General features: G+C 37.8%; 1 protein-coding gene across 1 annotated transcript in view; it reads right to left on the bottom strand.

The window, feature by feature from the left end:
- LOC100657503 (olfactory receptor 8S1-like) overlaps positions 1-15,333 on the bottom strand; it is a 21,462-nt gene extending 6,129 nt beyond the window's left edge. Inside the window, 2 exon segments of the mRNA XM_064285164.1 lie at positions 14,407-14,837; positions 14,839-15,333. Coding sequence (XP_064141234.1) covers positions 14,407-14,837; positions 14,839-15,333 — 926 coding nt within the window.

Genomic DNA, 15,333 nt, shown 5'->3' with positions numbered 1-15,333 from the left:
CAGCTCCCGTCCTACTCTGCCTTCTCATCTCACCTCCAAACGGGAGATGCCCACATAGTCTCATGTGTCTACTTGAGCCAAGAAGCTCACTCCTCACCAGTATCATTTTCTGTTTTATTTAGAGTTTCCCAGGAGTGCCTGGCGGATTCGAACTGCTGACCCTTTGGTAAGCAGCCATAGCAATTTAACCACTATGCCACCAGGGTTTCCTTCTGTTTTATAGTCTCCTCCAATCCCTGTCTGAAGAGTTGCCTTTGGGAATGGTACAAGTCTTGGGCTAACAGAAGGTCTGAGGACCATGACCTCCGGGGCCCTTCTAGTCTCAGTCAGACCATTAAGTCTGGTGTTTACGAGAATTTGATGTCTGCTCCATCAGTGATTCTCTGTTGTGTTCCCTGTCAGGGCAGTCTTTGGTTGTAGCCAGGCACCATATGGCTCTTCTGGTCTCAGGCTGATGTAGTCTCTGGTTTATGTGGCCCTTTCTGTCTCTTGGGCTCATAGTTACTTGTGTCTTTGGTGTCCTTCATTCTCCTTTGCTCCAGGTGGGTTGAGACCAATTGATATATCTTAGATGGCCACTTACTATAGTTTAAGACCCCAGACACCACTTGTCAAAGTGTTTGCAGAATATTTTCTTAATACATTTTGTTATGCCAATTGACCTAGATGTCCCCTGAAGCCATGGTCCCCAGACACCTGCCCCTGCTACTCTGGCCTTCTAAGCATTCGGCTGTATTCAGGAAATTTCTTTGCTTTTGGTTTAGTCCAGCTGTGCCGACCTTTCCTGTATTGTGTGTTGTCTTCCTCTTCGCCTAAAATAATTCTTGTCTACTTTCTAGTGAATACCCCTCTTCCTCCCTCCCCGCCCTAGTAACCATCAAAGAATATTTTCTTCAGTGTTTAAGCTTTTTCTTGAGTTCTTAGAATAGTGATCTCATACAATATTTGTCCTTTTGCAACTGACTAATTTCACTGAGCATAATGTCATCCAGATTCCTCCATGTTACAAGATGTTTCACGGATTCATCGTTGTTCTTAAACGTTGTGTAGCACTCCATTGTGTGAATATACCATAATTTATTTATCCATTCATCCGTTCTCAGGCACCTTGTTTCCTTCCATCTTTTTGCTGTCGTAAACAGTGCTGCAATGAACAGGGGCGTGCATGTATCTGTTCGTGTGAAGGCTCTTATTTCTCTAGGATGTATTCCAAGGAGTGGGATTGCTGGATGGTATGGTAGTTCTATTTCTAGCTTTTTAAGAAAGCACCAAATCGATTTCCAAAGTGGTTGTACCATTTTACATTCCTACCAGCAGTGTGTGAGTGTTCCAGTCTCTCCACAACCTCTCCAACATTTATTATTTTGTGTTTTTTGGATTAATGCCAGCCTTGTTGGGGTGAGATGGTAGTTTTCTCATTGTAGTTTTGATTTGCATTTCCTCATGTATCTGTTAGCTGCCTGAATGTCTTCTTTGGTGAAGTGCTTGTTCATATCTTTTGCTCATTTTTTAATTTGGTTATTCATCTTTTTGTTGTTGAGTCTTTGCAGTATCATGTAGATTTTAGAGATCAGACACTGATCAGAATTGACGTAGCCAAAAACTGTTTCCCAGTCTGTAGGTAATCTTTTTACTCTTTTGGTGAAGTCTTTGGATGAGCATTGTTGTTGTTGCTAGGTGCTGTTGAGTTGGTTCCGACTCATAGCGACCCTATGCACAACAGAACGAAACACTGCCTGGTCCTGCACCATCCTTACAATTGTTGTTATGCTTGAGCTCATTGTTGCAGCCACTGTGTCAATCCACCTTGTTGAGGGTCTTCCTCTTTTTTGCTAACCCTGTACTTTGCCAAGCATGATGTGCTTCTCCAAGGACTGATCCCTCCTGACAACATGCCCAAAGTATATGAGACACAGTCTCGCCATCCTTGCTTCTAAGGAGCATTCTGGTTGCACTTCTTCCAAGACAGATTTGTTTGTTCTTTTGGCAGTCCATGGTATATTCAATATTCTTCACCAATACCACAATTCAAAGCCGTCAATTCTTTTTTAGACTTCTTTATTCATTGTCCAGCTTTCACATGCATATGATGAGATTGAGAATACCATGGCTTGGGTCAGGCGCACCTTAATCTTCAAGATGACATCTTTACTTTTCAACACTTTAAAGAGGTCCTTTGCAGCAGATTTACCCAATGCAATGCATCATTTGATTTCTTGATTGCTGCTTCCATAGCTGTTGATTATGGATCCATGTAAAATGAAATCCTTGACAACTTCAATCTTTTCTCCATCTATCATGATGTTGCTTATTGGTCCAGTTGTGATGATTTTTGTTTTCTTTATATTGAGGTGCAATCCATACTGAAGGCTGTGGTCTTTGATCTTCATCAGTAAGTGTTTCAAGCCCTCCTCACTTTCAGCAAGCAAGGTTGTGTCATCTGCACAATGCAGGTTGTTAATGAGTCTTCCTCCAACTCTGATGTCCTGTTCTTCTTCATGTAATCCAGGTTCTTGGAGTATTTGCTCAGCATACAGATTGAATAGGCATGGTGAAATGATACAACCCTGAATCAAACCTTTACTGACTTTAAACCAATCAGTATCCCCTCGTTCTGCCCGAACAACTGCCTCTTGATCTATGTAAAGATTCCTCATAAGCACGATTAAGTGTTCTGGGATTCCCACTCTTTGCAATGTTATCCATAATTTGTTATGATCCACACAGTCGAATGGCTTTGCATAGTCAATAAAACACAGGTAAACATCCGCTGGTAGTCTCTGCTTTCAGCAAGAGCATAGGTATTTGATTTTTAGGAGCTCCCAGTTATCTAGTTTCTCTTCTAGTGTTTGTGCATTGTTAGTAATGTTTTGTATACTGTTTATGCCATGTATTAGGGCTCCTAGCATTGTCTCTATTTTTTTTTTTCATGATCTTTATTGTTTTAGATTTTATATTTAGGTCTTTGATCCATTTTGAGATAGTTTCGTGCATCGTATGAGGTATGGGTCTTGTTTCATTTTTTTGCAGTTGGATATCCAGTTACGCCAGCACCATTTGTTCAAGAGTACATTTTCCCATTTAATAGACTTTGGGCTTCTATCAAATATCAGCTGCTTATATGTAGATGGATTTATGTCTGGATTCTCAATTCTGTTCCATTGGTCTATGTATCTGTTGTTGTACAGTACCAGGCCATTTTGACTACTGTAGTGATATAATATGTTCTACAATCAGGTAGTGTGAGGCCTTCCACTTTGTTTTGCTTTTTCAGTAGTGCCTTACTTATCTGAGGTCTCTTTCCCTTCCATATGAAGTTGGTGATTTGCTTCTCCGTCTCATTAAAAAATGTCATTGGTGTTTGGATCAGGATTGCATTGTACCTATAGATCGCTTTTAGTAGAATAGACATTTTTACAATGTTGAGTCTTCCTATCCATGAGCAAGGTATGTTTTTCCACTTATGTAGGTCTCTTTTGATTTCTTGCAGTAGTGTCTAGTTTTCTTTGTATGTCTCTGGTTAGGTTTATTCCTAAGTATTTTATCCTCTTGCGGGCTATTGTAAATGGTGTTGATTTGATGATTTCCTCTTCGATGTTTTCTTTGTTGGTGTATAGGAATCCAACTGATTTTTGTTTGTGTATCTTGTGTCTTGATACTCTGCTGAACTCTTCTCTTAGTTTCAGTAGTTTTCTTGAGGATTCTTTAGGGTTTTCTGTGTATAAGATCATGTCATTTGGAAATAGAGATACTTGTACTTCTTCTTTGCCAATTTGGATACGCTTTATTTCTTTATCTAGCCTAATTGCTCCGGCTAGGACTTCCAGCACAATGTTGAATAAGAGTGGTGATAAAGGACATCCTTGTCTGGTTCCCATTCTCAAGGGGAATGCTTTCAGACTGTTTCCATTTAGGATGATGTTGGCTGTTGGCTTTGTATAAGTGCCCTTTATTATTTATTCTTATTTCGCTGAGAGTTTTTATCATGAATGGTTGTTGGACTTTGTCAAATGCCTTTTCTGCATCAAATGATAAGATCATGTGGTTCTTGTGTTTTGTTTTATTTATGAGATGGTTTACATTGGTTGTTTTCCTAATGTTGAACCAGCCCTGCATACCTGGTATGAATCCCACTTGGTCATGGTGAACTATTTTTTTTGATATGTCATTGAATTCTATTGGCTAGAATTTTGTTGAGGATTTATTTTTACGTCTAATTTCATGAGGGATATTGGTCTGTGATTTTCTTTTTTTCTTGTGTCCTTACCTGATTTTGGTAAAGCTGACTTGATAAAATGAGTTTGGGAGTAGTCTCTCTTTTTCTATGCTCTGAAATGCCTTTAGTAGTAGTGGTGTTAATTCTTCTCTGGAAGTTTGGTAGAATTCTCCAGTGAAGCCATCAGGACCAGGGCTTTTTTTTTTGTTGTTGGGAGTTTTTAAATTACCTTTTCAATCTCTTCTTTTGCTATGGGTTTATTTAGTTGTTTTACCTCTGTTTGTGTTAGTTTAGGTAGGTAATGTGTTTCTAGAAATTCATCCATTCCTTCTAGGCTTTCAAATTTGTTAGAGTGCAATTTTTCATAGTAATCCAATGTGATTCTTTTAATTTCAGTTGGTTCTGTTGTGATATTGCCCATCTCATTTCTTATTTGGGATATTTGCTTCCTCTCCTGGTTTTCTTTTGTCAGTTTGGCCAATGGTTTATTGATTTTGTTAATCTTTTCAAAGAACCAGCTTTTAGTCTTATTAACTCTTTCAATTGTTTTTTTGTTTCATATATTTTGCTTTAATTTTTATTTTTTGCTTTCTTCTGGTTCCTGGAGGTTTCTTTTGTTGCTTTCTATTTGTTCAAGTTGTAGCGATAATTCTTTGATTTTGGCCTTTTCTTCTTTTTGTATATGTGCATTTATTGATATAAATTGACCTCTGAGCACTGCTTTTGCTGTGTCCCAAAGGTTCTGATAGGAAGTGTTTTCATTCTCATTGGATTCTATGAATTTCTTTATTCTGTCCTTAATTTCTTCTATAATCCAGTCTTTTTTGAGCAAGGTGTTGTTCAGTTTCTGTATGTTTGATTTCTTTTCCCTGCTTTTTCTGTTATTGATTTCTACTTTTATGGCTTTGTGGTAGAGAATATGCTTTGTAATATTTTGATGTTTTGGGTTCTGTTAAGGCTTGCTTCATGACCTAATATGTGGTCTAGTCTAGAGAATGTTCCATGTGCATTGGAAAAGAAATTATGCTTGCCTGCTGTTGGGTGGAGTGTTCTGTATATGTCTATGAGGTCAAGTTGTTTGATTGTGGCATTTAGATCTTATGTGTCTTTATTGAACTTCTTTCTGGATGTTTTGTCCTTTACCAAAAGTGGTGTATTGAAGTCTCCTACTATTATTGTGGAGCTATCTCCTTTTTCAATGCTGTTAGGGTTTGTTTTATGTATCTTGAAGCCCTGTCATTGGGTGCAAAAATATTTAATACGGTAGTATCCCCCTGGTATATTGTCCCTTTAATCATTATATAGTGTCCTTATCCTTTGTGGTGGATTTAACTTTAAAGTCTTTTTTGTTAGAAATTAGTATTTTCACTCCTGCTATTTTTTGATTGCTGTTTGGTTGATATATGTTTTTCCATACTTTGAGTTTTAGTTAGTTTGTGTCCTTAAGTCTAAGATGTGTCTCTTGTAGACAGCATACAGATGGGTCTTGTTTTTTAATCCATTCTGCTACTCTCTGTCTCCTTATTGGTGCATTTAGTCCATTTACATTCAGGCTAATTATGGATAGGTATGAATTTAGTGCTGTCATTTTGATGTTTTTTTGTGTGTGTTGTTGACAGTTTCTTTTTTCCACTTAATTTTTGTGCTGAGTAGTTTTTCATTATAAATTTTCTTTCCTTCTTTTTCATTGTTGTTAATTTTGTTTTTGCTGAGTATGTTTTTCTTCTATTTTATTTTTATATGTAGGGTTGTTAGTCTCTTTTGTGGTTACTTTAATATTTACCCCTATTTTGCTAAGTTTACACCAAACTTTTATCCCTTTGTTTCATCTTGACTTCTTCTCCATATGAAAAATTAATGACTACATTTTTCAGTCCCTCTTTATTGTTTTAATTTTGTCATCTTTTACATAATGACATCTCTGTTTCCCAGTTTTGGGTGTCTTTTAATCTTGATTTATTTTTGTAATTTGCCTATCTGGGTTGATATCTGGTTTCGCTGTCCTGTGTTCTAGCCTTGGTTCTGTTATCTGATGTTATTGATTTTCTGACCAGAGGACTCCCGTTAGTATTTCTTGTAGTTTTGGTTTGGTTTTTGCAAATTCCCTAAACTTCTGTCTATCTGGAAATGTCCTAATTTCACCTTCATATTTGAGAGACAGTTTTGCTAGATATGTGATTCTTAGCTGGCAATTTTTTTTCCTTCAAGGCTTTATCCATGTCATCCCATTGCCTTCTTGCCTGCATGGTTTCTGCTGAGTAGTCTGAGCTTATTCTTATTGACTCTCCTTTGTAAGTGATTTTCTTTTATCTCTTGCTGCTCTTAAAATTCTCTTTTATCTTTGGTTTTGGCAAGTTTGATTATAATATGTCTTGGTGACTTTTTTGGGGGATCTACCTTGTGTGGTGTTTGATGAGCATCTTGGACAGATATCATCTCATCTTTCACAATATCAGGGAAATTTTATGCCAATAAATCTTCTACAGTTCTCTCTGTATTTTCTGTTATCTCTCCCTGTTCTGGTATTCTAATCACTAGTAGGTTATTCCTCTTGATAGAGCTCCACATAATTTCTTAGGGTCTCTTCATTTTTTAAAATTCTTTCATCTGGATTTTCCTCAAATATGTTGGTGCCAAGTGCTTTATCTTCAGTTTCACTAATTCTGACTTCCATTGTCTCAATTCTGCTCCTCTAACTTTCTACTGAGTTGTCTAATTCTGAAATTTTATTATTAATCTTCTGAATTTCCAATTGCTGTCTCTCTATGGATTCTTGCAGCCTATTAAATTTCTCTTTATGTTCTTGAATAACCTTCTTAATTTCCTTGACTGCTTTTTCTGTGAGTTCCTTGGCTTTTTCTGCATTTTGCCTGATCTCTTTCCTGATCTCTTGGAGTTCTGTATATTGATCTTTTGTATTCTACCTCTGGTAATTCCAGGAAAACATCTTCATCCAGAAGATTCCTTGATTCTTTGTTTTGGGAGCTTGTTGAAATGATCATGGTTGGCTTCTTTATGTGATTTGATATAGACTGTTGTCTCTGAGCCATCTACAAGTTATTGTATTAATTTGTTTTATATTTGCTTACTGTGTCCTAGCTTCCTGCTTTGTTTTGTTTTGATATACCCAAATAGGCTGCTCGAGTGAGGTAGCTTGATTATTTTAGCCTTTGAAGCTCTAATGTCCTGTCACCAGATGGCTAGACCTGTTACCAGGCATATGAGCCTAGAAGTCTATTTGCTTTTCTTGTATGGATTCAGCTCAGGTGTCCAGGTACAAGTACATGGTGCAGGCTCTCACCAATGGTCTTAGAGGAGCCATGGTAATTGGTATATGCACAGGTTTCTGGTTGCAGCAGGGGGTCACACTCTGAGCAAGGCAGGGGGCTGACAACTGTCCCCTGTCTGTGAGGAAGGCGCATACTTCTCTAGAGTGCACAGGTGGATGTGCTCTGCAGCTGTACCATAGGCACCCAATGCTTTTAACTGTAAGGACTAGGAGGCACTACTTATCCTTGGACCCCTGTTGTGGGTGGCTAGGTGGCCTGGGTGGAGCCACAAGTCCTCAGGCCTCTGATGTGGGCAGGTGAAGCCCCTGCTTAATAGGTAGAGTGGTGTCAAACATAAAAAACCCATCTCTCCACCACAAAGCTGAAACAGTTGAAGTCAGACCTCAGGCACATACACCCTTGCACTGCAACAACAAGGGCCTAGGTGCTGAAATGGGACCACATGTGTCCATGCAGGAGTGAAAGGGATTTGAAGTCCATGGATCACTTGTGCCTGGACAGGAGCTGCTTCTGCCCTATGTTCCCAGCTTTGGGAGCCAGCAGGTTATTTTTTCTCCATTTGTTAATTTGTTCCTTCTCCAAGGCCGGGATAATAGCTCAGTGTGTGCGGCAAGACATATCTCAGGTCCAGGGAAAATGACTGTCACTAAAGCTGGCTCAGGGCCTAGGGCAGAGGGATCAGATAAATGGGAGGGAGCTCTTCTGAAAGGGGAGCTATTTGATCTGTGCTGTAAATTAGATGCAATCATTTATGCTGAGAGTGCTGTTCTTCTCTGGTTCTGGAGGTGTGAATAGACTCTGTGCTGCTAGCTCTCTGTGGCTAGGGAAACTGTGTCCTTAACGCTACCACCAGTTTGGCTGCAGTCATGCCAGGGGACTGGGCCAGAGGGGCACTGGTTCTCACCGAGTCAGGTCTGGCAACTCCTTGCTGCTTCTGAACCGTCTCTCCTTCCTCTGGCTGCTCGGTCCAATTTCTTAACTTTGCCTTTGATGTTCAGGGCTCCTAACTTGTCATATATATAACTAATTCGCTTGTTTTTTGGGGTCTTTGTTGTAAGACAGATCACCAGGAGCGTCTGACTATTCCACCATCTGGCCCTGCCTCCCCATATGCCATTTAATTTAACACATAAAGGATTTATTATTATTTTTAAATGAATTGATAAATATTTTTTAAATTTCTCGAGTTTAATTTCTAATAGAGTAAATATCAATAGATATAACCCATATTAAAAACAACAACAACAAACCTCTTTGAGGTCCCCAAGAATTCTTAAAAATATATAAGAGGTCTTGATACCAAATGTTTGAGAAATGCTACTGTAGAACATTACCTCACTCCCACAAAGTGTTGTCACTCAGCTGCCATGATAACAGATTTCAAAAGGCCATTCCAATGTTCTATTAGGGCAGCTGCTTCAGGGTGATGGGGAACATAGTAAGACCAGTAAATTGCATCATCCTGAGCCCATTGCTCACAAATTTTTGTTGTAAAATGAACTTCCTGGTTAGAAACAATCCTGTGTAGAATACCATGGTGGGAATGCAGCAATCCTGAAGACCATAGGTGATAGTTTTGGGATCTCTCCTTGCCTGGGGACCTTCCTCAGACCCAGATGAGACTTACTGTTTGTGTCACTATGGCTTCATTCTTTCACATTTTATAAAACTGATAATTTTATTACTGAGAACACTTTCTATTTTTCCTCATCCTTGAATAATCCCTACTTAAATTTGCTTTACTAGGCATTTCTTAATAGTATAATAAAAGAAAAAATGGGTTTTCATCAAGGTGCATTGGCAATATGAAAAAACACATTAATCAGAACAGACTGTAGCACACGCGTTTGATTATAAACTCATTTGGCATACTACACAGGAGAGAAAAAAGGGAGATAGATGGCAAGATATTTGAGGGAATGACTGTGTTTTATTCAGTCTTTTGTCCTCAGAACCTAGCACTATTAAATACTCACTACATCTTTTTTTTTTTTTTGACAGACCCACTGAATGTTGAATGAGGTTTCTTGAAAGTAAAAATCTTCCTGAGACATGTATAAATCATGCTGTTCCTTATTCCCTGTTCCTGATTTAACACAGTAGACGCTGGAAGTTTGCTAGACACCTGTAATTAGAATGAGAAACAAGCATAAAATCTGAATTTGAAATAGATTCTACTGTATCATTAATTAATGACTGAATTATACAATATTCATTTTCTTTAAATAAATATATGGTAAATATAACAGTTATTCTTTTGGGGGGTAGTTCATCTTTTTATTTTTGTTTTCAGCTACCCCCAAATTCTATTTATTACAATTCATCATAACAATATGAACAGGAATTTTTAAAATAAAAAGATTGTCTAGAATTCCACCTTCTAACTAATAAGTATTTTGGAATGATCAGGGCTTTGGATAGTTAACGTAGATGAAAATGTGATAAAATAAGGAAAAAACACAGGTATTGAGATCAAAATACAAGAATTTGGACACAGTCCTTGTTCTACTATACAGGAATAAGCTATTACATAATCTGTCTAGCTATCCAGGCTAGCTCAAGTCTTTCTTTGCTGGCTCCTTCTAACCCTTCCAGGGTTCCAAGTGTTCTTAAGGTCTCAGGCTTCCGGATCTCATTACCTCTGTTTAGCGAAAGCTTGTGATACAATCACCCAAGGTTGGTTTTCCATGTTTGCTTCATCTAAAAATGGTATTTACATTTCTAGCAAAATACAAAAGAACTTCAGCTTGTAACAAGTAAAGGGATACACAAGCATCCTAAGTTGAATGCATGGCTTGGAGCTGTAGGGTCTTGGAGAAGAAGAAAGGACTAGAGGTTAAGTAAATGAATCACAGTTTGGGTTGTTGTAGGTGCCATTACATTCGGTCGCATACAGGACTAGGAGGACTAATTCTGTATTGTCATTTGATGTCCTGCATAGGCACACGAGTTTCAGGACAGGGAAGGAGTCTCATTGTCTCTGAGCAAGAAGAAGGCTGTAGAGTCCAGCTCACTGACTGCCTTGGGAAAAGGGGAGTTAAAAGGGAGCTGAGCCCTTGGAAGTAGGGCTCTCACTGGCACAACAAATGCACCAGGAGGAAGTAAAGAATGTGGCCTGCTAAGAAACTCTGATCTTGGCGAGTGGGGGGAAGGCCAAGGGCATCTTCAAAAGGGCTCAGAGCTGGAAGTCAGGATGAAGAGAAAAGTTAAGAAGACCTGTCCTAGTCACTTAAGGAGGCTTCTAGGAGGACCACTAAAGGAAATAGTGGCTTACTAGGCAGGCTGAGAAAAACAGAAGTTCAAAATGATCACTGAGAAAAATCAGAGAAAAATGTCACAGAAATTAGCCTTGAAGCTGAGAAAAGCTAATTAAAGGCCACAAGGCTGTCCTTTAATAATTTATGGATATGATTGTCTGATTTCGAGACTGACATGCCAAACGACTCACACACTAAAAGAGCAGTGCTGTTTTCTTTTGTGTGGTCACTGAGTTTTAGGTCCTTTTTCAAGGACAGGTTAATAAGTTGGGTTAAATGGGAAAAATGATGTTGCAGAGAAAATTTAAATGTCCTTTCCCAGGCTAAAGGTGACCCAAGCTAATTCAGTTGGGCCCTTTCACCCAGGAATTTGAATCAACAAAGGCTGTGGTTGTCCAACAGAGGTGATTTAAAGAGATTATTCATTAGTTTCCATGACATAGATTTCCACAGCCTCTCTAGTTCCTACTTTCACAAAACCTGCATCTTCAGATTTCTCTTTGATTTGTCAGACTCTCAATGTCTTTCAAGTTGATTTTATTATTATTATTATTTTAATTTATTTTTTGCTTAGGATGGCTATGTGGTATGTCTCTCCATTTATTCAGATCTTGTTTTTATGTCATTCAATACAGTTTTCTTCATGTAAGTTCTGTATCTATGTTTGTTAATTTTATTTTATGGTTTTTGCTGCTGTGAATGGAATTTTTTTTTCATTTCCTTTTCAAACCTGGTTATTGATAGGATAGTGAAATGTTATTTTTGTGTGTTTATTTTGTATCTTGCCCACTTAACAAACTCTCCTTAATTATGATAGCTTTTCCCGTATAGAATCTCTTGAGTTTTCTAGAATATAATCATACTGTCACATAAAAAATAAAGAATTTGGTCTTTTCTAGTTCTTCTAAGTATTTCATTTTTATGCCTTATTACCTTAGTTAGACTCTGCAAAATAATGTTAGAAAATAGTGTTGGAGGCAGACATCTCTGCCCAACTTCTGCTTTTAGTAGAAGCTGCTTCAGTGTTTCATCATTTAGTTTAACGTTCAGTTTTTTTAAAAATAAAATATGACATATACACTGAAAAGTATATATAACATGTATGTATTATTTAACAAATAATTATAAAGCAAAGTTTTACTTGATCAGTATATACAATTTTTTTTTTTTTTACAAAGATTAAGTAATAGTATATTATCAGCACCAGGAAAGTCTCAGTGCACCCCTCTGCTATCAGAACTCTATCCCTTCCCCCTTAATGATAACCCAGGCAGCCTAACATTCTTATTGTAATTTCCTTGCATTATTGATGGTTTTAGCACCTATGCATGCATCCCTAAACAATACAGTCATGTTTACCTTTTTTGAACTTTAGTGAATGGAATAATGGTATATGTCCATTTTTATATCTGAGATTCACCCACGGTATTTCATGTGATTGTAGTTTGTTTGTTTTCATTGGTGTATATAATCCACTGGGCGAAGTTATCACAACTTTTTTTTTGGTTCCTACTGTAGATGAACATTTGAACTGCCTAGGGTTTTGGCTATTATATATAGTGCTACCATGACTATTCTTGCACTTTTTTTTGGGTACAATGTGTATGAATTTTTCTAGGATAAATACCTAGTAGTGGAATTCTGGGATGAAAATATGCGTATCTTTAACTTTACAACATAATGCCAAAACTGTTTCCAAAATGAGAGTACCCATTACTCTGCACTCTTGTCAATACTTTGTTTTATTGAACTTCTTAATTTTTGCCAATCTGATGTATGTTTAATGATATTTTTCATTGTGATTTTAATCTGCATAATTTCTGTTGAGACTGAGAACCTTAGACATTGGAGTTCCTCTTTTGTGAAATTCCTATTCTTTTCTTTTGCCCATTTTCCTATCAAGTTGATTTTTTTTTTCTTTTTGATAATGTAGAATACTAGGCTTTGCTGTTTATATGTGTGGCAAATACCTTTTCACACTCCATAGTTTGTCTTTTCATTCTCTTTTAAGGTCTTTCATTGAATCAAAGCTCTTAATTTTAATGCAATTTTACTTATCAATTTTTTTTTTTTTTTCATAGCTAGTGCTTTTTGTGTCTTGATTTCAAAAATTCTTCCTGGTGAGGCTTCATCTTGCTTACTTTGGACACATCATCTAGAAAGACCAATCATTAGAGAAGGACATCATGTTTGTTAGAGAGTCAGCAAAAAGGAGGGAAACACTCAATGAGATGGATTGATACAATAGCTGCAACAATGGGCTCAAATATATCCAAGATCATGAAGATGGCACAGGACTGGGTAATGTTTTGTTCTGTTATACCTAAGGTCGCCATGGCAACAAACAACCACCACCACCACCTCAATACATTGTCTTACACTATTTTTAAAAGATTTATAGTTTTGCCTTTCACATTTAATACTTCAATCCAATCAGAATTGATTTTTGCATATGACGGGTGTTGATAGTATTTTGTTTATTTTCTATACGGAGGGCTAATTTTTCCAGCACCATTTATTTAAAAGTCCACCCTGATCTAATTGATTTGCTTTGCCACTTAGTCATATATCAAGGGTCCACTTATGTATTTGGGGTTCATTTCTAGGTTCTCTTTCCTTTTCCATTGGCAAATTTGTCTTTGTGTCAATAACAAATAGTATTAATTAGTTTTAAATTATAATATGTGTTGATATTATTACAGTCTTCTACCTTGTTTTTCTTTTTAAGAGTAGCTTGACATTTATTTTTATATAAATTTTATAATCAACTTTTCAAATTCAGAAGAAATAACCTGGAATTTTGATTGATGTTCTACCAAATATACAAATAAATTTGAGAACAATTGACATCTTTACAATAGTCTGTCAATTCATGAAAATGATATTGCTTTACATTTATTTAGATCTTTTTTTTTATGTTTCTCAGTAGGTTATTACATATTTTTGTTTATTAATTGAGTAAATACCATATTGATCTTTTAATTCACTTCTGTGATTTTCATGTTACCTCCCCTTGCCACATACATATTCCGTATACTGGTATAAAGTATATACCTAGAACAAATGCAAATACTATATTTTTTAATGGAAGGGCCCAGGTAAGAGAGCTTTGAAAAAAAATACAATAGGTGTGATATAGTGATTTCCAAAATGATAATCTACTAATTTTTTAAAACTTTTCCTGCCTATGTATATAGGCCATTTGATACCAGTTGGTATCACCAGGTCAGGTGAATGGAGGCTCTGACTGTATTCATTATGGAATATTATTAGTATCTGGCTCCCCCTTTGTCATAGGTTTCTTTCTTTATTGTGCACCTTTGTGGAAACCCTAAGAAAAGATTAGCAATTTGGCCAACCTACTTCACCTCTCTCAGCCCTGATGGAGCCAAGATCCTTCAGATGGAGCCAGAATCCTCATCTCGGATTACTTTACAAAGTACAGCTGGGTAGGAGTCCCTTCATCAAACTCCTGCCCTCCGGCCTCAGCTTTTGTGGAAGTTTATTTACTTTGAAGAAAAAAGACAGATACTTGAATTTAATTGAAATGCAATATCCCCAAGTTCTCTCTGCCTGTAAAAATCTTTCCCCTTTACAGATGATTTCTCTATTTCCTGAGCAGAATCACACAGCTTTTTCTTACCTGGAGGAAAACATTTGCTGCCTGAGCATCCTTTGCAGTGCTACCTTTACCTCCTTGTTCTTGAGGCTGTAGTTGATGAGGTTCAGCAAGGATGTGATCACACTGTACTGAATGGAGACCACTTGCTCCAACATGAAGCCCAAAGTGGGGCTTAGGTACTAGAAAAGTGTTGTCCCATAGAATAAGAACACCACAGTGAGGTGCAAGGAGCAGGTGGAGAAGGCTTTGCCTTGACCCTTACGAGAGTGAATGCTCAGTATAGCAGAGATGATTCTGGAGTAAGAGAAGAGGATCAGGGGAAGTGTCAGCAGCCCCATGAATGCACATAACATAGCTAGAAGAATCTCATTGGCAGTAGGATCAGTGCAGGACAGCAGGAAGAGTGGAGGCAGCTCATAACTGAAGTGAGGGATAATGTTGGGCCCACAAAAAATGTAAGTTGTGGATGAAGAGACTGTTTATAAAGGAGATCAGAAACCCCACTGCCCAAATTGTGCTCACAATTACACTGCAGAAAGGCCTGTTCATGACCATAGTGTAGACCAGAGGGTAGCAGATGGCAGCATAGTAGTCATAGGCCATGGCAGACAGCAGACAGGCTTCGGTTCCCCCAGAGAGAGTGAAAAAGAAACTCTGGGTAATGCAGCCCCACACTGAGATGTTTTTCTTCTGAGACAAGAAGTTCTGCAGCATCTTGGGCACGGTGACTGAGGAGAAGCTGAGATCCAGGAAGGACAAATGTCCAAGGAAGGAGTACATTGGGGTGTGGAGGTGAGAATCAACCCTGATCACAAGGATCATTACCACGTTCCCCAACAAGGTCAGGAGGTAAATCACCAGGAACATCATGAAGAGGAGAGTCTGCACCTGGGAGTCACTGGACAATCCCAGGAGGACAAACTCAGTAATAGTGCTGACATTTTTCAT

The sequence above is a fragment of the Loxodonta africana genome, chromosome 4, assembly GCF_030014295.1.
Source record: "Loxodonta africana isolate mLoxAfr1 chromosome 4, mLoxAfr1.hap2, whole genome shotgun sequence".
Classification (NCBI taxonomy): domain Eukaryota; kingdom Metazoa; phylum Chordata; class Mammalia; order Proboscidea; family Elephantidae; genus Loxodonta; species Loxodonta africana.
Note: the sequence above shows the minus strand (reverse complement) of the source record. Positions and strands in the feature narration are given on the sequence as shown.